General features: G+C 44.3%; 2 protein-coding genes across 2 annotated transcripts; one reads left to right on the top strand and one right to left on the bottom strand.

Annotated features, from left to right (window-relative positions):
- The first annotated feature begins 378 nt into the window (after window positions 1-378).
- On the top strand, window positions 379-3566 carry LOC124670904 (heterogeneous nuclear ribonucleoprotein 1-like). Its single transcript, XM_047207396.1, has 6 exons — window positions 379-528; window positions 624-664; window positions 1186-1349; window positions 2181-2286; window positions 2387-2556; window positions 2794-3566. Exons 1-6 carry the CDS (start codon window positions 464-466, stop codon window positions 3316-3318), a joined length of 1071 nt encoding a protein of 356 aa, XP_047063352.1. The 5' UTR covers window positions 379-463; the 3' UTR covers window positions 3319-3566.
- A 3788-nt stretch (window positions 3567-7354) lies between these two features.
- Window positions 7355-10046, bottom strand: LOC124670640 (oligopeptide transporter 1-like). The gene is made up of 3 exons (XM_047207144.1): window positions 9941-10046; window positions 9369-9808; window positions 7355-9252 (listed from the first exon to the last, which is right to left on the bottom strand). The coding sequence occupies exons 1-3, from the start codon at window positions 10017-10019 to the stop codon at window positions 7516-7518; spliced, it is 2256 nt and encodes a 751-aa protein (XP_047063100.1). The 5' UTR covers window positions 10020-10046; the 3' UTR covers window positions 7355-7515.
- Window positions 10047-25049: the final 15003 nt, after the last annotated feature.

The following is a 25049-nucleotide window of genomic DNA, read 5'->3' on the forward strand; positions in this document are numbered from 1 at the left end:
CATGCCTTGTTTGTGGTTTCCATGCGACGCTCGCTCGCGGGCGTACTTCCTCGGCTGACACGTGCGGATCGAACATAGATTGTGCGGAATGATTTTTCCCTTCGCAAAGGTCGGTCTTTAGGTAGTGGTACCCGCACCTTCATCGAAAAAATCGAAAAATAAAATAAAAACAAACCCACGAGGTTACGACAAAAAGCTCACGGGACAATTTGATCAAGTAAGTCATGGGCTAAAAATAACCACAGCCCAATATATGGGCCAGTCCACTACCCTGTTCACCGACCTATCGGGACACAGCTTAGGCAAGGCTGGGCGTTTATAAGGCAAAACCGAAGGTGCTGGCCCAGACAAACACCCACGTGACGCGTCATCGCACATCCCAACCCGCCGATCCGATATCGAGCGAGCGATTCCGCTAGCCAAACCGCAGGACGCGCCGGAACCCTAGCTACCTAGCGCGGCCATGGGGAAGTCGGAGTACGGCGGGGGCGGCGGCGGCGGCGGAGGGGGCGGCAGCGGAAGCCCCGGGTAAGGGAACACCGCGACCCCTCTCCTCCTCCTGAGCTGTCGAGCTTTCTCGATCTAGTTGCCTGATATTACGGAGGTCGGTTTTGTTTTCGCAGGAAGATCTTCGTCGGGGGGCTCCCACGCGACACCACGCTAGGTAACTCGCCCAATTCCTTACTTCCGTGTTGTTTTTTGTGATCCTTGTGGCGCCGTTGTGCTGGATCTGGTGATTCCGTTCCAGATTTAGTCGTACCGTACCGCGATCGATATTTAGGTATCCGATGTCTTTTACTGGGTTTGCGCGGTTCTATGCGTTGGTTATCTTGAAATATTGTCCCTATGGAGTTTGATTTTGACATTATTTACTTTGCGTTGTATTAAGATTAATCTGAGTGATATGCCCAGATTTGTGCGAACTGCGTTGCACGTTAAATTTAGTTGATGCTTGACCGTGATTGCTTGACACTTGGTCTTTACAATTGATCCACGGGGATTAATTCCTAGAATTGAGCATGATCATCTAGCCCATCCTTCCACTAAGATTGAGTTAATTATATGTTTGGTTCTCTGCTGGTGTTGTAGTTATACTGCGCATACTACCCCATTACCTGGCTGTAATATATTCTCCGAGTTGTAATTTCGTGAAACTAATTTCCGTGCTCCAACTTTTGATGACAGCCACGTTTCAGAAGCATTTTGGTGCCTACGGAGAGATAGTTGATTCGGTGATAATGAAAAATAAGCACACATCTCAGCCAAGGGGTTTTGGCTTTATCACATATGCTGACCCAGCTGTTGTTGATACAGTGATAGAGGACAACCATGTCATCAATGGAAAGCAAGTAAGTTCTGTTCCCAGTACACTACTGGAGACTGCAGCTTCACAATTGCCAAGCTCTTTATGCTCTTGCTCGTATATAGCTTTACTGTTCATGCCTACACTGATATTCTCCATGCATGTATCTTTGATATGCCCATTGCAGATGACCTGCTCTTGTATTTATATATATATATTACTAAATATGTAATATCTTCATTGTCTGATATACTGTTACTGCTGTATGTTAGGCTACATATTAATCATATGTTGAACACATGGTTTTACACCCTATGATGATGCCTACATTTGCAATTTTGCTCAGATGCTATAGTTTTCATATTTAACATGATTTTGCAGTATATAGATTTTTCTGCTACCTTGATATGAAAGTATTTTATCTCTCCATGGGTCGGAAGGTTTATATCAATCTATTTATTACTCCTACTTGACTGCTTACTTTTAAGGGTTCAGTGAGCGGGATGCTCATGTAGTTTTAACAGCTTGATTTGTAAACAATAGGATGCGTTCCTTTTTAACATCATCACTTTTTTTTGTCTGTTTCCTCGTTTTATTTAATTAATGGTCTTTCTGGATCTATTTAATACTCCCTCTGTTCCAAAATAAGTGTCGCAACTTTTTCTAGATACGGATCTGTAGCTAGACAAGACAAAGTTGCGACAGTTATTTTGGAACGGAGGCATTACCACATTTTGCAATCTATTAGCTCCTTTTCGTTTGTTCTGTGCAGATATATCTTCTTATTGAAGTTACCATTCCTTGTGTACTACTTACCAGTTCCGAGATGTTCATAACTTGAAAATTACTTACTGGCAATGCCTGTTTTTGTTTCCAGGTTGAGATTAAGAGAACCATTCCAAAAGATTCTATGCAGTCCAACCCTAAGGATTTCAAAACTAAGAAGATTTTTGTTGGTGGCCTTCCCCCAACACTCACAGAAGGTATTATATGTTGTGGAATCTTATTGTCTGCAACCTTAATCAAGGTTGCTTCATTACACATTGATTTTGATAAGATGGCCCCTTTTGTTTTGTTGCTCAGATGATTTCAAGGATTTTTTTGAAAACTTTGGAGCTGTTGTTGAGCACCAGATTATGCATGATCATCAGACAAGACGCTCCAGGGGCTTTGGATTTGTAGTTTTTGATTCTGAGCAAGTTGTAGATGAGTTGTTAGCAAAAGGGAACATGATTGATCTTGCTGGTTCCAAGGTGAGTCCCGTGCATTTCATAACAGAAGTGTCACTGATTGTTGGCCCCTTCTCTATATACTTGCGCAATACGTGTAACTTTTTATATCGAATTAATGTCTGCCAAAAGAAACATCTTTCTTTTGTTCATGTCAACTATTTTGCTAGTGTCATGGACCATAATACTTTATCGATCGTTGGTAGCGAGGACCAGTAGGTTTATATTTGTCAGTACTTAGGTCATTTGCTTTGTTTGTAGGTGGAGATCAAGAAAGCAGAACCAAAGAAATCCACAAATCCGCCACCATCAGCTGGTAGTGATTCTAGATCAGCATATGGTAGGGTTTCTAGAGACCGTCCTTCCAGGGATGATGTTGGTGTTGGACTGGCTGATGCCTATAGCAGCTATGGCAGTGGATTTGGTCCTTATAGGAACCATCCAAGTTATGCTGGTAGTCTTGGTAATGGAGGGGTAGGTGACTACCATGGTCGATACGGTCGTTATCCCCCAGGAATAGGAAGCTATGAAGGCATGTCTTCCTATGGTTATCCCAGCCGCTTTGGGCCATATGGAGGAGGTTTTGATGGACCTTATGCTGGAGGGAACTTGAGTGCCTACAGGCGAGGTGGTGATGATAGCTTTGGTGGCCCTGGTAGTTCTAGCTACGCTGGCGCCATGTATGCTGGGGCATATGATCCTGCACTAGGTGCTTATGGACCTGGTGGCCCTCCTGATATGAATAGGGGAAGTTTTGCCCCAGGCCGATATCACCCATATGGATGATGGAAGCGTTCTTCAGAATTGAGCCCAGCATAATATTCGCTACAAGGTTGCCGATTTATATTGTGATTTAGTACTAAGCATATTAGAACCCTGTGATGGATGAACCCACCTTAATGTTCTGTAAATGCTTGCTAGTCCGTGTGAACCTTAGCTTTTTGTTAGATATATGTTGTGATCCAGTGTCCAGACTAGCAGTCATTGTATTCACGGTTTTATTTGGGATGTTATAGAACATGGTACTTGTGATATCTTAGATGTGCATTGAGAATCTTATGTTTAAGTTGCCTAGAATGCATTCTACGTCTAGCAGCACATTAGGTCTTGGGATCTGTTAGATGGTTTTGTTCTTTTCACTGATCCTTTGCCTTCTTAGCTCTTTGTTGCAATTCTGTTTTCATTTCTTATTGCCATCCGAGTGACTTTACTTTTTAATTTTGTGATTTATATTGCAATTTTGTATCATTAGATCTGTACTTGAAAATATTTTATCGCATAAACTGTACTACTGTAGTAGTAGTAACATTGACTTGTCTGTTGAATCTCTCGCCCCACAATGTCAAAAATTCTGGTTGGTGCGTGCTGAACTAAAGCGCAAGCTTTTCTCCTGGTTATGGTTGACGTGCCAACTGTGCCTTTTAAGCTCCAGAACACCTCTGAAAGAAGACATCAGGCAGGGAGATATGGTATATGGTAGCTCCGAGCTGAGGGTGGGGCGCTTGTGCTTGAAGACATGGAAACACAAAACTTTTGTGCTTGAAGAGATTATGGTTAGGCGTCGTTAGGGTTTTGACATGGTCGCTTCAAAAACATTTCTCCTCTGTACATAGACTTAGTACTAATTGTCCTGACAGTCTCTCTAAAGAACTTATATATTTCCAAAAAGAGATTACTCAAAGTGCGTTACATTTGTGAGAGCAACTCCAACATAGACGCTATATTGTGAATTACCGCTGATATACAGCACGCACGGTCGTTTGCACCCTCCAGCATACCCGCTAAAAGCGGGCGTGGAAACTGTTCTTCAAACCTGTTTCTGTGTGCGGCATTTTGCACCCTTTGACACTCTAAAATTGGCGCTTCCACTCGATGGCGTGCTATCGCTATGGCTTGTGGGCGAACACCCAACCGTTATGCAGTCGCCGGCGACATTCCGGTAATGGATGGGTCCTTTGGCACTCCACTAGCCCCTCCATACACTCTGTCCCCGCCATGGCCGGGGTCGCGCCACCGTTTTCGCAGTCGCCCGCGACAAACCCTAACACCGTCGCCTCAACTTGCTTCCTGTTCGTGGCTGAACTCATAAACCGGTGCCGCGCCGCCCGTTGCCACGCCTTCTGCACCACCGCTCACGTCAAAAGGGAAGGGTGGAGCTTCCAAGCGCTCGGCCGCGGCGGCGGGCGCCCAAATGCGCTCAAGAAGGCGGTCAAGAAACCCGTAGCTCATTGCCCCGCTCGACTGGAGCGGCTTTCAGCGCACGCAACCTGCTGCACCAAGTGACAACAAGGCAAAAAAATGTCCTCTTTTTTGTTATTGTTAAGATAGATCAATGTACACAATGATAGATGAATGTAGACAATGATGTGTTAATTCAATTGCAATGTAGTGTTGACGATGAGACATTCATGGCACACATGAATGCTGGCTCTTCTTTCTCGCACTCCCATTTTGATGAAGAAATTGGGGAAGAAGAGGGGTATGTAGTGGATGAGCATGGTGAGGGTATGATTGAACCGTCGAGAGGAGGTAGGACGGCCAACTATACCATGGAGGAGGATAGGTTGCTTTGCCGAACATGGTTGCAAATTGGCATGGACCTATTGGTTGGCATGAACCAATTAAGAGATACCTATTGGATGAGAATGAAGGACTACTTTGATGCACACAATCAAAGTGGCAATGAGCGCACCGATCGTTCTCTTCGATCCCGGTGTAGGATCATCAACGCCGACTGTCAAAAAATGGGTGGGTGCTTTGGCGGCGGTTGATGCACTCAATCCAAAGTGGCATGGGTGAAGTGGATAGGGTAAGTTGTTTCATTGTGTGATACTATCTTGTTCTGTTGATGCAGTGTTTGTTGTTATCCATGACTCATTCTTCTCTTATGTTCACAATCAATGTAGATGACCATTGTTCAAAATTTGTTTAAAAATGAGGGAAAGAGAAACAAGAGGGGCAAGAAAATTATAGGCAAGTCATTTGTGTTCCACCATTGCAATAAAGAGCTAGGGAATGAGAAGTGGAAGAACTGTGATGAGATGGGCGTGCACATAAAAGGGATGAATGCAACTTCCGAAGCCACCACTATCATAGATGATGATGCATCAAGTGATGACAACAAGAAGAGGAGCTCCACTCCACACTCGGTTGCCAACACAAGAAGGCCCTTGCTTGGAAAGAAGGCCCCAAAGAAATGAGGGGGAGGAAGACCGGGGATGATGATCTAGCAGAAGCTATGGAGGCAATGGTGACCGCAAGGCAACAAGCAAACGAGGATATGAAGGTGGCTAGGAGCTTGGAGGCTAAGGCCGATGCGCGGAGGGTGGCATTGGAGGAGAGGATGGCGGCCGCCGAGGAGAGGAAGTTGGCATTGGAGGAGAAGAAGGTGGCCATGGAGGAGCATCAACACCTAGTGGAAGAAGAGAGGAGGCTCTTTTGCATTGACACTTCCAACATGGATGAAAGGCAAACATATTACATAAACCTTGCTCGTGATGAAGTGTCGGCCAAAAAAAGAATGATGACAAACTAGTTGAAGAGCCAAAGTGAAGAGAAGAATGCACCGATGAGTGGCTATGTATGTATGGGTGGCCATGGAGGCTATGGATGCATGGGAGCACCACCGGTTGCATTTGGAGGCATGGGAGCACCACATGAAGGCTATGGAGGCTATGGGAGCATGGGAGCACCGCACGGAGGCTATGGAGGCATGGGAGCGCATGGAGGCAATGGTGATATGGGTGGCATGGAAGGCATGGGACTTGGAGTGGGATTTGGAGGGATGAGTGCACCGATGGGTCAAGTTGGAGGCATGGGTGGCCTGGGAGCACCGCTGGGGAGAATTCATGGCCTCCTTGGTGGACCCACCACTTTCTACCAATGTTGATGCCTATGCAGATTCATCGGTTCATGCCAACACCACCGTCCAAAACTCTGAAGAAGATGTTGGTAAATAATGTGTTTGTGTGTGTTTGAGTCAAATTCGTGTTGAACTTGGTTGTGTGAAATTATCCCTTTGCATTTAAACTATGTCATAAATTTGAATTATGCTATCTAGATTGAGATTTGGAGATTTTAAAGTTATTTATTGGTCTATTTATTTTGACTTATCTGATCTGGTTGATCATTGTTGTTTTTGTGAAAACTGTTTGCGCCGGCGCCTCATGCTGCATTTTAGCGCCTCCGATAGAGGAGCAGCGTTTTCTCCTAATTGCCGCGTGTTGCGTTTTAGCGCCCCGGGTGGAGGACAAGCGGCCACACGTTACCGCACTATAACGTCTCTGTTGGAGATGCTCTCTGTCTTGCCATGACCTGCCATGGTCAGCCTGCCCCTCCACCTCCGGGTTTGAAAACTAAACGGAAACATGGTTAATCGTTTTTGTTTTCGCCTATCTTTCTGGAGTCGGAACCGAAATCAAAAACTTCGGAAACGAATATGGAAATGAAAATAACTGAAGACACATACGGAATGGATATGAGACATATACACATTGTAGAAACGGACACCTACAATGGCGGTATAATACTTTTGGTATCTAGGCCGAAAGATGCACATAGATAAGTCGGCGCATGGGGAGATGGTCGGTCTGGCTGAGCACATGACTCTTTGGGTTACATATCTGGAAACTTTTCGTATTTGGTTTTTCCAAAATTTCCTCGCAGTTTCCAATTTCACCGGGTACCATTTATGATTTTTACGTTTCTGTTTTCCTTTTCCCACAAAATGCCGCTTCAGGTTTTTCTTTTTTCTCTTTATTTCCTTTTTCTTCGGAAACAGACAGTAAGTTTCCATTCGGTTTTCAACCCTACCGCTTCTCTCTTCCCTTCACATGAACATGCCTTTTGTTATGTTGACACTTACACGTTCGCTTACAGTCCGGAAGAGCTACAATAGCTAGTTAAAAAAGAAAAGAAAAAAGCCACAACGCTAATTAAGTAGTATCATAATTCATAACCAGGTGATGCCTCGGCAGCTGCTTACTAGTGCACGGGGCAACCGGGGACGCTGACTCCCGGTGCCGTCGGACAACGAGCCAAGTCACAGTGGTCATCGACCTGCAACCCCCACCAGTTCACACCGTTGACGCCTCCAGACTGCAGCATGGCGTAGGACGCGATGCCCATGAACGCCATGCCGGCGTCCAGCGCGGCCGACAGCACGTAGTTGTGCCGCGCCCACCATGCTTTGTACCGTCTGTACACGACGTGGTTGAAGGTGAGCCCGACGGCACCCCACATGAGGTAGTTCACGGACCGCGCCGGCGGCATCAGCCCCGTGGCGCTCAGCAGCACGGGCATGTTGATGAGCCGGATCCACCCCCTTTCCGGGAAGGACCGGGACAGCGCCCACACGGGCACCGGTGCCAGCGCCCCGGCGAGGAAGAAGTAGTTCATCTTGGTGTAGCGGCCGAGGCGCCCGAACATGCGCTGCGGGCCGACCACGCCCCAGATGATGGACGCGTTGTAGAAGACGTCGTCGCCAGGGCACGTCCACGGGCTCCCCGCCGGCAGCTTCGCCGGCTCGCAGATGTTGCTCACGCTCTCAAGCAGCCACCATGATGTGCCGAAGTAGACCGACGAGGCCAGCAGGGTCCCCGCGAGCTGGACGGCGAACATGGACCGCGGCGGGATCTTCATGTAGTGGCCCAGCTTGAAGTCCTGCAGGAACATGATAGCCTGGGACATGCTGATGTACCCGTACGTTTTGAACGCCACGTTCGCCAGCGGCCTCCCCGGGTACAGGTACCCGATGATCAGCTCCGTCACCACGTTCAGCCCAGGCTGCTGATTGGTGGTGGCGGTGATGATGCCGATGGGGAGGGTGAAGAAGAACGCCAGCCCGGCCGCCAGGAGCACGCCCCAGTAGGGGAGCTGCAGCTCCTGCCCGAACCCCTCGCAGGTGAATATGGAGAGGCCGAGCACCAGCACAAGCATCACGTGGAACCACCACTGCGGCACCGCCGCGTAGTTCCTCTTCATCAGCCTCGTGTGCACGTCGCCGGCCTGCTGCCCGCTCACCGTCGCCTTCGTCTGACGCCATATCGACCTGCCGTGGAAGAGGGCGACGTGGGACAGAGTGGCGGCCAGCGTGGCGAAGCTGAGGCCGTAGGCGAAGGCGAAGAAGATGCTCAGGTTGATCTGCCCGGCGTCGTCGTACCCGGCCTGGCTGAACTGGAAGGTGGCCGGGTCCAGCACCCGGCTCACGTCGTACCGGCTGCCGTTGGCCATGAACACGTGGGAGGAGATGATGGGGAACCGCCTGGCGTCGTACGCGTTGCTCCAGTACGCCACGGGCAAGACCACGTACACCACCAGGAAGAACCCAGCCATCACGTTCAGGATGGCGAACGCCGGCGTGGACAGCGGCGTGCCCAGGAAGCCGGCCACCGTGGCCCAGTCGAGGCCAAACGACCCGACCCCGAGGCCGTACACGCCCGACCCGATCTGCTGCGCCGTCACGGAGTTCCTCCATACCAGGCACACAACGGAAATGCTGGAGATGGTCGGGAAGAGGTAGTTGGGAACGATGTAGTAGGCGAAGCTGCTGGCCAGGACGATGAGGAAGAACTGCAGCCTCGTGCTCCCTCCTTTGGGCCTCTTCTCCTTCTCGTGCAGAGCCCTGAAGAGCGATACCTGTACCAGGTTCGACGGCCACCACATGTAGGGGGAGTCCACCAGGAACTTCCTGAAGAGACCAGCCCAGCCATACCCCATCAGCTGCCCCGGTTCAAAAGTAGCAATTGGCAGTTCAACACAAGTCAGTGCCAGATGAGACATGGAGTGAAATGATCAAATTATACAAACAGAGAATCTAGATGTTCAGTAACTATCACCTGGGTTGTTTGAGTGAGCAGCATGGCGGCGAGCGGGTGGATGTCCCGGTGGTAGAAGGCCTTGACGATGGTGATAATGCCGACGGCGTAGACGGAGTTGGAGCCGGTATTGGCGAAGATGGTGATGAGGACGTGCTCCTTGAGGTTGAACGGCCCCGGGTTGAGAGAGAAGGACCACCGGGTGCCCTTGATCCCGACGACCTTGGGAGGGAGGCAGGCCGCCATCAGCCTGCCCAGCGGCAGCACCACGATCTGCACCGAGAGAGAAGATATGTAGACAGGGTTCTGACGGTAGCCGAAGAACTGGTTGCAGAAGGCCAGCAACGCGCACGAGACCAGCCCCAGGAACCATGTCCTGAACGTCAGCGCCGGCAATGTCGGGTCGTCTGTGATTGGCACCGTCAGCCGGACCTCCTCGATCGGACAGTCATCCACTTCATCTGCACGTACAAGAACAATTTTCAGTCAAGAAAAGTAAAACAGTTCACCCTGGCAAGAGGAGAGGGGAGCTCATGACTGAAAGAATTGGCCAGATTGATCTGAACAGCTAAGCTAGGCAGGAAAAAGCTCACCTGTTTTTTCATCGCTGGTGTCCGGCCCTTCGTTCTGAACCTCCAAGTTGCTGAGCTCGAGTTGTGGTGGCTCCTCCATTGCAGGCGGCGCTCTCCTTGCCAACCTCCCACCAAGATTAGGTTCTTTTATATGCCTTGTGTGGATTAGAGGTTTTCTTGGTAGCTAGTAGTTCCTGCCAAATCACAACAACTGTTCATTTCGTCGTCTTAGGTTGCGAATATCATAGTCTACATATATGTGGGCGTCCAAGGCTTATCCTGGCCGCAGTACGTACTTTGAGGCTCACATTTTACACATAACACCCCGGCATTACATTCATGTATCATTTGTAGGCCCCTCCCTATTTCCAAAAGAAACCCTTCTCTATGTTAAGCTTATTCAAGGACGTTGGCCATGTCAGTTTCCAAGATCGACGTATCCCATCAAGGAAAGCGAGCGCAACATTAAAAATCCGGATCAAATCTTACCAAAAATATTGTGTTCGTGATTCATTTTCACAATTCGTACATGATTCAAGTCAGATTTCTAAAGGTATGTAAGCAAATCTGAAAGATTCACAGAAGCAAATCTGGAATCAAATAACACAGGAAGATTCGAGGATTCATACAATTTTGGAAATCTAGAGAAAAAAATCAATTTATGTATCCAAGCAAATCTGGAAGTTTCACAGGAGCCAATCTGGAATCAAATCACAAAGGAAAATTCGTACATGACTACGCGCTGACCTAACAAAGCGTCCGCTTCAGTTCTTTGGTCTCATATCAGTATATCACACCATGTTTGTACTTATTATTATGTACAGCTTAACTATGTTTTTTTTTGGGTATACATCTGGTTCAACTAGCTTATATATGGAGAGAATATAATGGGTCATCAACATTTTGACAGCATATTCATTTACAAGAAACCTTTGACCGCAATATATGTTTAATTATGTCATCTTTCAGCCGTCTTTCTTTTTCAGTATAAACCCCGATAATGATTTGCGTTGCTCCCCATTCCATTTTGCTGGAAATTATGAAGGTGTTTGTAGTGTACGTATGCTTTTGTACTGACCCAACAAAAGAGTGCATCATTTCTGCCACTAGACGCAACAAAAACAGGAGGCTATAATCTTATCGAAAATCCGCACACACCACTGCATGTTGTACGAGAACGACGATCACTAGATACTGCTAATTCATCATTTGCTCGCACCATCCCAATCCCCAAATACGGGGACATGATTTGCAATACTCGATTGGTTGGATCGCTCACTACATTTTCTTGAGCCAGTAAAGAATCTTATTAGATTTTGTTTCTTGCATCATTCCTCTCACCATGATTCAAAATGAGTTATTATTGTGGCCCCATGCCCCATAAGAGATGGCAGGGGATTACTTAGTGCAGCCTAGTGTGGTGGTTAACATCGGGTAGGCAAAACTAAAGATTTCACAAGAATCCCTTAAAAAAAGATTTCACAAGAAATTTGTACTACAAGAACCCTGGGTTTATATGAGCCAACAAAGTAAGCTGAAGGGATATACTCCCAAGTAGACGTTGATCAAGAAGTCACAAGATGCTTCTTTGTGCGCGATTCTGTTTCTTCTAGGTGGTCTTTGATGGACCAGCCAGGGAGGGGTAGCAAGAGAACGTAGAGCAGCAATAGGTGTAACGAGCAACAGTTTAAGCATAGAGTCTGCTAGATAGGGAAGGTCACCCCAATTAGCCGTGCCAAAAGTACATATAGGGCATCGAATCATTCAAAAAAAATCTAAGTTCTGTAGCCAGTAGCCAAGTAGAGCTGGTTGTGGGAGTCCCACATTATCAGTATTCAGTGCATATGGAGAAATAAGGAACACTAGAGGACCACACGCCATGTGCAATGGATATATGTTTGCAGACGTGTGTTTGCTCACTTGGATACTCTGAACTCAAGTGGAAGACAGTTGCATGCATTTGTTTTTGCAGACGTATTGGCATCGTTGCTATGCGCATGAACATCCAACTTCTGCCGCGGAACATTATTGAGAGGCCGGCAAGCAAGGAATGCAGAACCAACTTGTCTTCTCGGTGGCTGGCCATGATCCAAACTCGTGAGCAAGGACGAAGGTGGGTTTCGGTATCGACGGCGATACGGGCAAAGTCACATGATCTCTGAACCGGTCTTGAAGACACAGTAACTGCAAACAAGGTACCAGAACAGTAACTGCAATCAAACAAGGCAGCCTTGAATCGAATGGATATGGACGGATCCACCCTGAGCTTTTTTTAGACGGAAATCCACCCTGAGCTTTGGGTGTTCAACACCACTCACCGCCGTGGCATGTGATGGAGCTGAGCCGTATCTTACCAGCCAGAGGCAGCCAGTTTTCAATCAAGACGGCCGCTGCAGCTTGCAGGCAGCGGTGTGCGTCTGCAACTCATCAGCTCGCTTGTCACCATAGAGAAAGACAAGCGACGACGTGAGTCGTTTCAAAGTCTGCAGGCAGCGGTGTGCGTCTGCAACTTATCAGCTCGCTTGTCATCGTAGAGAAAGACAAGCGACGACGTGAGTCATTTCAAAGTCCCAACGCTTAGCAATGCTAAGCAGAAAAAATTACAAAAAACCACCACATTTCAGGTAGATGTTTCAAAAAACCACCACTTTACGATTTTTTTTAAAAAAAACCACCACTCTACAGTTAACACATTACAAGAAGCACCGATTTACGTCCAATACTGATCTAATGACGAAACCGACATGTGGGTCCCTATATCATGCTGACATGGCAACAACAAAATGATCAAATCAGCCATATGTTGAACAAGTTCTGATTGTGGGTTTTTTTGTAAAATTTTAGGACACATGCCTGCTCTTTCTCTAAGGAAAGAAATTCATTTTTTTTTATTTTCTCCTGCTCCTTCTCCACAGTAACAAGCACGCCAGCGCGCCGCCCCCGGTCCCGCGGGCGAGGCCTCGCCCAGCCGGTGCGCCGCTCCCATTCAGGCGGTGTTGACGAGCTATCTGCGAGGGAAAGCACTGCCAGTGCAGTGCGGACGAGAACCGCCAGGGGGCGGCGCGGGTAAGGGACGGTCCGCTCATCACCACATCGCCGCCGCTACCACATACCAGCATCGCCGCTGCCCCTTTCGCTTCCCTCCGCCGCCCGGCTGGGTCGACATGTCTTCCCGAGAGGAAGCTGCGCGGGGAGAAGGTCTTGGTCATTTATGTGTTCGAGAACGCGATCGGCATTCAGAGCGCGCCGCCATCAGCATCACACTCGTCCTCGTCGCTGCAACCCTCTCTGAGACACACAACCATGTCCTTTGCTTCGCCTTGACCTGTAGATCCCCTCTGCCAAAGGAATCGACTAGGGAGACTTCATGTTGTTGCCACGGTGTTCATCTTCCTCCGCTCCGGGAGGTCGTCGACTTGTCGTTGGGTCCTCGATTTACTTCGCAGTAACCCCTGGAGGCCCGCCCCTGGCCGGAGCTCACCCAACAGCGCCATGGCCGAGCTCGCCCTCGTCGCCCCTCGAGGAGCTCGCACGTGGCTGCCCCTGGCCGGAGCTTCCCAGCCGCGCCATGGCCACACCTCCGGCGAGAAATGTGGTGACCCGGCATACCACTGCATGGTGTAGTATGCAAGTCTGATATAACACCAATGAAACACCGTTCCACTAGTATTATATCGCTCAGAGTGGTACAACAGAAACATATGCGGGTCCAAGGCATGTCTATAGAATTACAACATCGAGTCCGTTACATAAGATCAGCACAACCTCCTACTTTACAATGAGGTAAATCTGCAAATAAACTCCAGAAGAACGACTCGTAGTCTAATCCTATCACGAACTCTATTGGAAGAGTATTTAACTAGCTAAAGAGGCTAAGAATAGATTCTAGCTAAGTAGGAGCTAGGTTTAGGAAACTAGTTCCCTTCTAATACTTAATCTAGGTTTTCTCCCATGGTAGTTGTGGTGTTTGACTCTTTCGGCAGGTTCTGTTCCCTTGAAGTATTTGTAGACTCCTCGGTCTTCGAGTTGCACGGTAGATCCTCCTTCGATGCCTCCATATCTAAGCGGGGATTTAAGAGTGGGATGAGTACGAGCGTACTCAACAAGTTCATTATAGGAAAGAGGTGTTTAATGCACTAGCTACGGCATTAGACCGGAAAGTCTAATACCAATGCAGGTTTTCATAACCATTTCTTCAAAAGGTTGCTTTTATTCGGAAGAACTATGTCCGTCGGCCTTCACCGGTTTACTAGAACTTCATGGAGCTCCTTTCCGGCCGCGTTCGCAGTTCCATATCCCGAACGGGGAGTGACAGGTCACGGTTCTTTACACTCGCGGAGGTGTGTTGCTTTACCCATAAGAGATCTTAACCTTGGTGCCAACCGAGTTGCATGCTCTTCCACACTTCCTTTGGTGTGAGGCCCGGTATAAGGTCTAGCCAATCATGTTCCTCCGCTACCTCGAACACCCACCCTTTGTTGCATGCGCCGACCCTGGGTCCACGTCGGTTCCATTATTCCCGTAATTTCAGGGTGGACCCCGACCACGACAACGATCGTCGGGCTCTTACCATGCACTCCTACGCCGGTGGCCGCAACCCATCATAGACCGCATTACCGTGGGGAATTAGAATGGGATCCCCACCCTCCGGTTGTTCCGCAAGACACAACCGCTACGGCAAGCAATGCTTTACCGTGGGGAATTAGAATGGGATCCCCACCCTCCGGTTGTTCCGCCGGACACAACTCGCTACGGTAAGCGCATCCGTTGATGAACGAGAGGTGGAAACACTTTTGACTACTCCGTCCCACTCCGGATCTTATGGTTAACACGGGTATTACGGCACAAGAATCACCGGCGACATTTGTTGTTTAATCCTAGATGGATATAAACCCGTGCAATGGAACCTCCACCATATCAACACAATCCATGGTTCCATTGCCCACCACTTAGTCATATTCATAGTTATGAAAGTAGTGGTTTTGATTTTTGTGCAATAGTGATAACCATAATACTTTGCAAGTAATTTGATAGAAATACTCAAATGACATGAGCAAGTGATGAACTTGCCTTTCTTGGCTGCAAGATTATGCAGACAAGGTCTTCGATACGCAATAACTCCAAATTCCGAAATAGCATCATCGTCCGGTAAGGACGATGTTTAAAAGATTGGCAAGGATGCAATAATGCATAAGAATGAGATGCAATCGCTCTAAGCGTGACCTAACCCCGATGATTTAGGATTAGTGGGTGGTAATAATTGATTCAGGGTGTGTTGCACTTTTAGAGTGATTCACAAACAAGGTTCTTATTCAGGTGTGATTACTTGGTATCATGAACAGGTAGCTAATAAAGTACAGTAATCAATTGAGCACACAAAGAATGATAATTGGCATAATGTTAACGTGTAAAGAACAGTTGTTAATTTTAGTACTATATGGCATGGTTAATGAGTACTTGTTATATTCTTCAAAAGAATAACTTTTGAAGAACATGTTCTTTGATAAAGAATAAGTATGATAATTAGACTGGTGGGGTTCTATGGTTGACTATGGTTTCATCTAGTTTCTGAAGTAGTTATTAGATGGATCACAACTTAGTTGGATTCATCAGCTACTAGGGCTTGTATGGTTGAATTAAGTCTAAACATCTTAATTACCAATAATTGTTAACAAGATGGTATATCTTATTGGTGACAGTTGGCTAGGGTTTATAGATCCCATAAAGCAGGTTTGATGGCTACTCCTTATTTACTTTAAAAGAATAACTTTTGAAGAACATACTTCTTAAGTAATAAGAAGTATATCAGTTAGGTTTGAGGTGGTTTAGGTTTTATTGTTAGTTCTATTAAGTAAATAATAATTGGCTCCTAAATAGGTTGGTTGATAAGTATCCAACACTAGTAGGGTTTAGTGGAATATGGTTAGGTAATGCTCAGGATTTGGCATAGTTGCTCCTGAGGTTCATCACATTGTTGTGATGTTAAATAGGAATGAATCAGGATGATGGATTTGGGTAATAGGATCTAGGGTTTACACTTGGTTGTCCCTACTTGATTGTTTAGGTCTGATGAAGATGAATACATGGGATACTAATTTAGTAATGATGGTTACTACATTTTATGTGGTCATGGTAAACATTTAGTAGCTACTATGGTTCTAGGATTGAAAGGAACTATCATGATCACATACTCTAACCTCGGGTTTAGGTTAGAAGCAATGTAGGTTTACATGAAATAATGGAGCTAGGATTCCTAATGGTATTAAGGTTTTAGGGATCACATGAAATGATGAGTTCTTGGTTCTATTACTTATGAAATTAGGGTTGTCTAAATACCCTAAAATTCTTGAATTAATAACTTCATTAAGGAAATTGAAGTCATTAATATCTAAGAAATAAAATAATGTTGGGTTTGGCATTTTATTATTTTTAATGAATTAATAATTAGGGTAATTACTAATCGTGGTTTTAAATCCTTCTAATAAGGATTTAATAAAACAATAAAGAAAAAATAAGTTTTAAAGTTTTCTTTATTTATTTACTGGTTTTTATTTGTTTTAGAAGGTTTTACTATTTATTGAATTTTAATTCAATTTAGAATTAAAGAAAAGGCTTATTTAATAAGTATTAAATAATGAATTTCTAGTTAAAAATTTAAATTTCATTTTATATTTTTATTGGATAGATTTTTCTTATATAAGAATTTTGATATCTTATTTGCATTTTTCTGAGCTTTTATGAATTTTCTACATTTATTTGAAGTTGCAGTAATTAATGGATTTGAAATTAAAATCTAGAATGACTAAAGTTACCCGGTTGGTATACCCACACGTCTATGACCTGGTGGGGCTAGACCACGTCATCAGCCACGGTGGCACGACGTGGCAACCAAGGCTCTCACCGGCGGCGAGTGGCGGTGAGCGTCGGCGTTGGGCTAGTCCCGCGGATGCGCGCGTGGGTTGGCTCGACCCGGGCGACGCGCCGAGCCATAAAGTGGCGGCGCCCCTCGGAACGGTCGTCGGAGTAGCTCCGGCGAGCTCTTACTGCGGCGGTGCACGGTGGTGAGCGATGCGGGCGCGCTACGGTGGATGCTAGAGTAAATTAAGGGGCTCCGGAGAAGCATAAGCTCACCGCGATGCTCACTGATGGCTCGACGGCGCCGATTGTCGACGGTGGTGGCGCCATTGCTCGAATTTCTGTGAGATACCGTCGGAAGGGAACGTCGGCTCTATGGCTACTGGGAGCTTCCTGGAGCGATTTCCCCCGCACGGTGGGCTTGTCGAGCACGGCGGTTCCAACGGTGGTCACGACGAGACCAGGGAAGGTCCCCACCGTCGGCGATAGTCGGAGTCCGGTGTGCTAGGGTTTGATGAATTGGGGAAAATCGAGGAACAGGAGCGAGGGAGGCTACGGCCGAATATTTATAGGGTTGAGGCGGGTCGTCGTCGGTCGCGTAGTCCAGAATGGCGGCCGGGACGTGGAGTTGCTCGTCGCCGTGGCGTCCTCCTGTGCGTCGACGGTGGCGAAGGAGGAGACGACGCTCTCCTCGCCCTTATCTGCACGAAACGGTACCCAGGCTGGTTTTGGGCTGCGAAGTGGCGCTGGGCCCAGGCTGCTGTTGGGCTGGGGTGGCCCGAGAGGTAAGCCTCCTTTTTTTCTTAATTTTCTTTTCTGTTTTATTTTTTTCCTGTTTTGTAATTGCTTATTTAATTTCAGTTTTAAATTCAATCTCCTTTGTAGGATTTGCTTGTTTGAATTACTACTGAAATACATTCAAAACACTTGAAAGATTGTTGTGGTGTATTAACAAATTTTAATATGATTCCTAGAACATTTGTTAATTAAATACTATTTGACTTTGACTTAAGTTCCCACATGCCATGAATGTGAATATCATCTTGGAAGGATTCAAAGTAGTTTCCAAATGATATAGTTCTTATTTGATGATTTGTAGAGTTTTATTGGTTACTACTTTGCAAGAAACAATTTCATGATAATATTTATTATTGAATTGCAAATAAGAAGGTGGCTTTAATGGCATAATTTCATGTACTAAAATGTGTCTAAGGATTTGATCTCTTATTTGGGAATGTTGTCACCTGCACATAATTTTATGTGAGCACTTGCTTGTTAAGGTTTTGTAGATTTGATTATAACCATATTGCAAAGGTGGTACTGGATTAGATTTAATAACACTTTTTGAATGGCCTGCAGTAGACATTCCTCTCATCATGGTTGGGTCTGGTTGATAATGATAAGTGGTTGGTCACCACCTATGGTTTTAATTATAGAGTTTGGCATTAGATTAATCTTAAGTTCCATATTTAAGGCCAAGCTTTAACTAGTGAATAATTCTAGGATTCTCATCATATTTACCTAATGTCAATTAGTTTAAATCTCAATTGTGACCTGGTTTTATATTATGATCATCATAGTGATACATAAACTAGGGTTGAGATATAATTCTAGGTTATTGAGATGACACCATATTGCATGTGCTAGGGTTAATCTCCCCTAACCATTATAAGGTGGTTGTTTATTTAACATTTTATGTTCTCCTCTAGTTACTATGATATTGAGAATTGGTTTTATCTTCTACCAATTGGCTTCTATTATTAACCTCAATTTATCATTTAAGTAACTACATGGGTTATAGTTCTTTTTATAGTTAACTTTGGTCATATGGGTATATGGTTTCTCACCATATAAAGCATAGAGTTTAACTCTAAGGTTTTCTTAGGTTGTTTAATTTATGAAGTATGGATATGGTAGGATTCTACTTATGATCACCAAGTGGTTCATAAGTTAAGGTTGGGATATAAGCCTAAGGTTGATTACTAGTGAGCTCCCTATGATTTCTTGTGGGGAATAACATCTACTAATCATATAAGTGTTAGTATTTGGATTATTCTCCTATTTCTCCAAAGTATGGTCATGGATTAGGCTTGATCCACTTGTTCTTAATATCCTTATCTCAAGTTCTTAGGGTTTATGATCATTACTCAATTTATAATGATCAAGGTTTGGATTCCTAAAGTATTCCTAATGGAATGGTCTTCACTTCTATGATCAAGTGTTGTCTTGATCAACTAAGCATAATATCTCCCTTATAGTTTCTTGGATGGACATGGCTATGGTTGTCTCTATAGGTTATATCCCAGGAAAATGCCTGAGATATTCTGTTAGGGTTCCACTTAAATAATGTTGATATTATCATCTGAGTATATGGATAGTTCTTTCCCTCACAATCAAGGGTTGGCTCAACTAACTTGAGTGTAACACCATAATTGATCTTTCTTATATAAGAATGGATTATTCTAGGTTATGGTGTGCTCCTAATACTCTAGTTCAATGGTTATCCTTTATTCTTAAATAGATAAAGCTCTGTTTTGTATGGTTGGTCTCTCTCATTTTGGAAAGGACTTTAATACTAACTTAAGGTTAGGCTCCAGAGATAATAATGTGGTCACCAATATCTATGGTTAACATAAATGGATTCTCTCTCTAAGGATTGTCTTGAATAATATCCTAGGGTTCTTTCTAAAGATGATGATTTGAATACTTGGATGTATATCCAAGGTTTAGCTCAAGGTTTGTTATTGCTTCTCTAATAAATAGGATAGAGCTCTCACCTCTCTGGTTTTGATGTATAATAATTTGAACTAAAGAAGAATTATATTCCTTAGTTGGATCTCCTTGTCGTGTTTTCAAGATTAAAGTAGAATAAATACCATGAGATTCATGGTAGGATCAAGGATTAGTTTCAGACATGGACAAGATAGGTTAGGAATAGTTACTCCTAATTATTGTTACTTGAGTTCCAATTAAATGGATGTTCATATGTTGTGGCAAGGTTTATCATATTATAATCTTTTATAAGATCAAGCAATTGATCATTGAGTAAAGTGTTGTTGTGTTGATTATTAGTTCCATTTGATCTAACCCCTTAGATCAAATCATCTCTACCCAAAACAATGTTCTAACCAAAGTCACATTGAGGTTTATAGCGCTTGACTTGATGAGGTACTTCAATTCCACCAAGGTCAAGTGAAACTTCGATTCATCGTGATCTGTTTTACTTTAAAGCGCGAAAATTCCCGCATTTTCTATGCATGAATGCAATGCACACATCTGTTTCCTCTATTTTTATAACCCCAATACCTGGGATATTACAGTCTCTACCCCTTAAACTAAACTTCGTCCTCGAAGTTTGAACTCTCTCACGTTTCCGAAGTGTGGTTCTGACTTATGCAGACTTAAACTTTTCAAGAACTCCGTGGTGATCTCACTGGATATAATTGAATATATCCCTTGTCCAGATTCTTCCTGGAATCCATTAGTGTTTGACATCAAACAACTATTACTTCCTTTACTTCCATGATTTCCTCAAATATTATAAGCTTGTTTCCTTTCTCATTGAATATTCAATGATTGGGACTTCTTCTTGTCCTGACAGTCTTAATTGAGGACTAATTGGATATCCTTCTCCTATTTGATAAAATAGGTCTTTGTTTTTCCCTTACTACCAAAATTGCAGTAATGGTGCTTAATAAAGTACTAACCATGGAAATGGTTGTGATGGTTTATTCCTCTAAGAATGGATTAGACTCACTTAGTCCATCCAATCCTGGATTATGATTGTTACCTCTAACTATTTTGGTTCTTTTTAGGTTCCATGAAAGGAATCTTTCAAATGGACTTTAGTTTTGGTATAGTCAATCTCCTTAGGTCTTTGGTCTTCTTGAGCTTTATTTGGTCTCCTATATTTCCTTCTTCCAACTTCATTAAGCTTAACTTACTTGAGATTTCGTACTTCTGGGTAAATATTACTCCCTTTCTCAAGTTATAGTCCAATCCTTACTTCCTCGAGGTATAAACCTCGGCTTCTGGTCTGACATCCTTCTGAAGTAGTGTCCAATAATCTTATGAAAATAAGATTGAATTTCCTCTCAGTTCAGACCTTCTTCATCTTTCTTACTCAAAATATTGAGTTATTGTACATCCAACTCAGTCTTTACTCTACCCCTTAGAGTTTTCTTATGGTCTTCACTTCCTTTTCTTCCAACTATTGGACTTATGATTAGAATATTGGTATAGGTCTTGTTTATAATTTATATTCCTCTAAGGTTTTGCGAAGAAACTTTGTGGTGTATCCACTCGATTGTGGACATCCAATGTGAATCCTTCGACTAAATATTTATATATCTATCTATTTGGCTGATAAGATTTTTATTTGTTCACAAACTTTTGTTACAACTAATTAAATCGTGGACTATTTGTAATACCAACTGTGGTTATTATACCAACTGTGGCTATTTGATATCTAAAAATGGATTCTATTATAGGTTTTAATCAACTGGACGAGACATCTTCTACTTTATCTCGCAGTATTGATATTATACCAATTGTGGTCTTCTGATATCGACTATGGTGTTCTTATGTCTGCTATGATTTCATATATCACCTTCCTTCATTCAGGGTTTATTTTGCAAGAAAACCACTAGCTGACACTATGATTATAGTATCCTAAGTGATTTCCCATGCATTCCCTCTTCTATGTTGACTATGGATCCGCTTGGCTTCACCATAATCATTATATTTCTCACCTTCATGCTTCTTTCGTACAAAAGTACTCCTCTGTTGAGGTAAGCATGAGTTTCGATTGTACTTCATTCGGAGTATTGTGGTTACATCCCACAACTTTACTTCCTTTTTCCGATGAACCTTCATCTTGTCTTCGTAATCTTCAGAATTCGTCACTTCCTCACACGAATACCATTACCCTCTAGATCTATAGCATTAAGTAAGAACTTGATATAGCAACATGCATTTGCATATCAAAGTCAACTTCATGTATGGATCTAGTCAAACAATGAAAATCCAATAAAATCCAAGAAGATTCAGCTTTGTGCTTATAATACACATCATCATAAGCCTGAATATGATTGTTGAGTAAGACGTCTCTAAACATTAGGCTCTGATGTGTAGTATAGAACACCACATAATATAGGTTTATATCGTGATACTTAGCACGAGTATATGGGATTCTACTATTTGTCTCAACATTTACCTTAATTGCACAATTGCAATGAGATAAACTTGACACAAAGTGGTCTGGAATACTTAAGGTTAACCTAGTTTTGTTTAGAAGTACTAACAAAGTATTATTCCATATATAAGTGCTATTGAGGACTATTTTGTATGATACCACTAGTTCTAATATGGTTACTATAAATACCTATTTATTAGGATATAGTTCCTATACTTCTAAGCGTTTCTACCATAAGTATATGGTCATGATGTGCTTGGCACACTTCCCATATTTTTGGAACAGTTCTTGCACTATTGTTTAGCACTTGGCTTCTTATTGTACTCCTCCAAAATACTTATAATGTTCTATTCCATCACATAATGATTCTCAGGTGAATCATATATGATTAACAACTCTACCATGTAAGTAATCATATTTTATTCATATCTCTCTTCCTTATCTCCCATGATTGACTCACCATGGTCTATACTACCTCATATAACTCATATTTATCACTTACTATCAGTTGTTTCACATGTCTAGATAATTTTACTTACTTATTACTTAACTTGGTCTACCTCTTCTATTAGGATATCTTAATTACTTCATCAATTGATATAACTCCTATTACCAGTCTGGATAACTTTTACTTAATCATAACATATGTTGGTACACATCTTCCAATAGGATATCTTCCTTATGGTTGTATCCTCTCTTTGGACTGCCTTGTATTGTATACCAACTGTGATCTACTCACCTATTTTTTTAGGAACTTAATTGCGTGCTACATGTTTGGGATTAACTAACTAACTTTACTTTATCTTGGTAAGTTAGGTAAGAAATGTTGACTCAAGTGTGTCCGGATTATTCTCAAGTGAATATCCATCTCAAGTAATAAGAAGTATTTGGTTTACCTAGGACAACTTCCTATAGACACTACCAATCCTATAGGTCTCCTTTAAAGGGTTTTAATCCTAGGGTCAAAGCATTGGCTCTGATACCAACTGTGGTGACCCGGCATACCACTGCATGGTGTAGTATGCAAGTCCGATATAACACCAATGAAACACCGTTCCACTAGTATTATATCGCTCGAGTGGTACAACAGAAACATATGCGGGTCCAAGGCATGTCTATAGAATTACAACATCGAGTCCGTTACATAAGATCAAGCACAACCTCCTACTTTACAATGAGGTAAATCTGCAAATAAACTCCAGAAGAACGACTCGTAGTCTAATCCTATCACGAACTCTATTGGAAGAGTATTTAACTAGCTAAAGAGGCTAAGAATAGATTCTAGCTAAGTAGGAGCTAGGTTTAGGAAACTAGTTCCCTTCTAATACTTAATCTAGGTTTTCTCCCATGGTAGTTGTGGTGTTTGACTCTTTCGGCAGGTTCCTGTTCCCTTGAAGTATTTGTAGACTCCTCGGTCTTCGAGTTGCACGGTAGATCCTCCTTCGATGCCTCCATATCTAAGCAGGGATTTAAGAGTGGGATGAGTACGAGCGTACTCAACAAGTTCATTATAGGAAAGAGGTGTTTAATGCACTAGCTACGGCATTAGACCAGAAAGTCTAATACCAATGCAGGTTTTCATAACCATTTCTTCAAAAGGTTGCTTTTATTCAGAAGAACTATGTCCGTCAGCCTTCACCGGTTTACTAGAACTTCATGGAGCTCCTTTCCGGCCGCGTTCGCAGTTCCATATCCCGGAACAGGGAGTGACAGGTCACGGTTCTTTACACTCTGCAGAGGTGTGTTGCTTTACCCATAAGAGATCTTAACCTTGGTGCCAACCGAGTTGCGGTGCTCGTCCACACTTCCTTTGGTGTGAGGCCCGGTATAAGGTCTAGCCAATCATGTTCCTCCGCTACCTCGAACACCCACCCTTTGTTGCATGCGCCGACCCCGGGTCCACGTCGGTCCCATTATTCCCGTAATTTCGGGGTGGACCCCGACCACGACAACAATGCTCGGGCTCTTACCATACACTCCTACGCCGGTGGCTGCAACCCATCATAGACCGCATTACCGTGGGGAATTAGAATGGGATCCCCACCCTCCGGTTGTTCCGCAAGACACAAGCTGCTACGGCAAGCAATGCTTTACCGTGGGGAATTAGAATGGGATCCCCACCCTCCGGTTGTTCCGCCGTACACAACTGCTACGGTAAGCACATCCGTTGATGAACGAGAGGTGGAAACACTTTTGACTACTCCGTCCCACTCCGGATCTTATGGTTAACACGGGTATTAAGGCACAAGAATCACTGGCAACATTTGTTGTTTAATCCTAGATGGATATAAACCCGTGCAATGGAACCTCCACCATATCAACACAATCCATGGTTCCATTGCCCACCATACCTGGGCATGGGAAGCCCGGCCCGAACGGCCCGACCCGACCCGGCCCGAAAATCCCGGGCCGGGCCGGGCTTTTTCTCTCTATCGGACCGGGCTCGGGCCAACATTCTTCAGCCCGTAACTAAATCGGGCCGGGCTCGGGCCACTGAAAAAAGCAAATTACCACTAGATCGGGCCGGGCCGTCGGGCCAGCCCGAAAAAAATCGGGCTTTTTCGGGCCGCGGGCCGGGCTCGGGCCGAAATTTGCTGAAAGTTGGTCGGGCCGGGCCGGGCTCGGGCCAAGGATTTCCCGTCGGGCTTTTTTCGGGCCAGCCCGAAGCCCGGCCCGGCCCGAGAAATGCCCAGGAAGATTGCCCACCACTTAGTCATATTCATAGTTATGAAAGTAGTGGTTTTGATTTTTGTGCAATAGTGATAACCATAATACTTTGCAAGTAATTTGATAGAAATACTCAAATGACATGAGCAAGTGATGAACTTGCCTTTCTTGGCTGCAAGATTATGCAGACAAGGTCTTCGATACGCAATAACTCCAAATTCTGAAATAGCATCATCGTCCGGTAAGGACGATGTTTAAAAGATTGGCAAGGATGCAATAATGCATAAGAATGAGATGCAATCGCTCTAAGCGTGACCTAACCCCGATGATTTAGGATTAGTGGGTGGTAATAATTGATTCAGGGTGTGTTGCACTTTTAGAGTGATTCACAAACAAGGTTCTTATTCAGGTGTG

Source organism: Lolium rigidum, chromosome 1, assembly GCF_022539505.1.
Source record: "Lolium rigidum isolate FL_2022 chromosome 1, APGP_CSIRO_Lrig_0.1, whole genome shotgun sequence".
Taxonomy (NCBI): Eukaryota; Viridiplantae; Streptophyta; class Magnoliopsida; order Poales; family Poaceae; genus Lolium; species Lolium rigidum.

What these genes read in the sequence shown, in the direction of transcription:
- LOC124670904 (XM_047207396.1), top strand. Translation starts at nt 464, where the DNA reads ATGGGGAAGTCGGAGTACGGCGGGGGCGGCGGCGGCGGCGGAGGGGGC. An exon ending in GGCGGCAGCGGAAGCCCCGG is followed by an intron (nt 529 to 623) that starts GTAAGGGAACAC and finishes TTGTTTTCGCAG; the next exon opens with GAAGATCTTCGTCGGGGGGC. An exon ending in ATGTCATCAATGGAAAGCAA is followed by an intron (nt 1,350 to 2,180) that starts GTAAGTTCTGTT and finishes TTTTGTTTCCAG; the next exon opens with GTTGAGATTAAGAGAACCAT.
- LOC124670640 (XM_047207144.1), bottom strand. Translation starts at nt 10,019, where the DNA reads ATGGAGGAGCCACCACAACTCGAGCTCAGCAACTTGGAGGTTCAGAAC. An exon ending in CACCAGCGATGAAAAAACAG is followed by an intron (nt 9,809 to 9,940) that starts GTGAGCTTTTTC and finishes TTGTACGTGCAG; the next exon opens with ATGAAGTGGATGACTGTCCG. An exon ending in TGCTCACTCAAACAACCCAG is followed by an intron (nt 9,253 to 9,368) that starts GTGATAGTTACT and finishes GAACCGGGGCAG; the next exon opens with CTGATGGGGTATGGCTGGGC.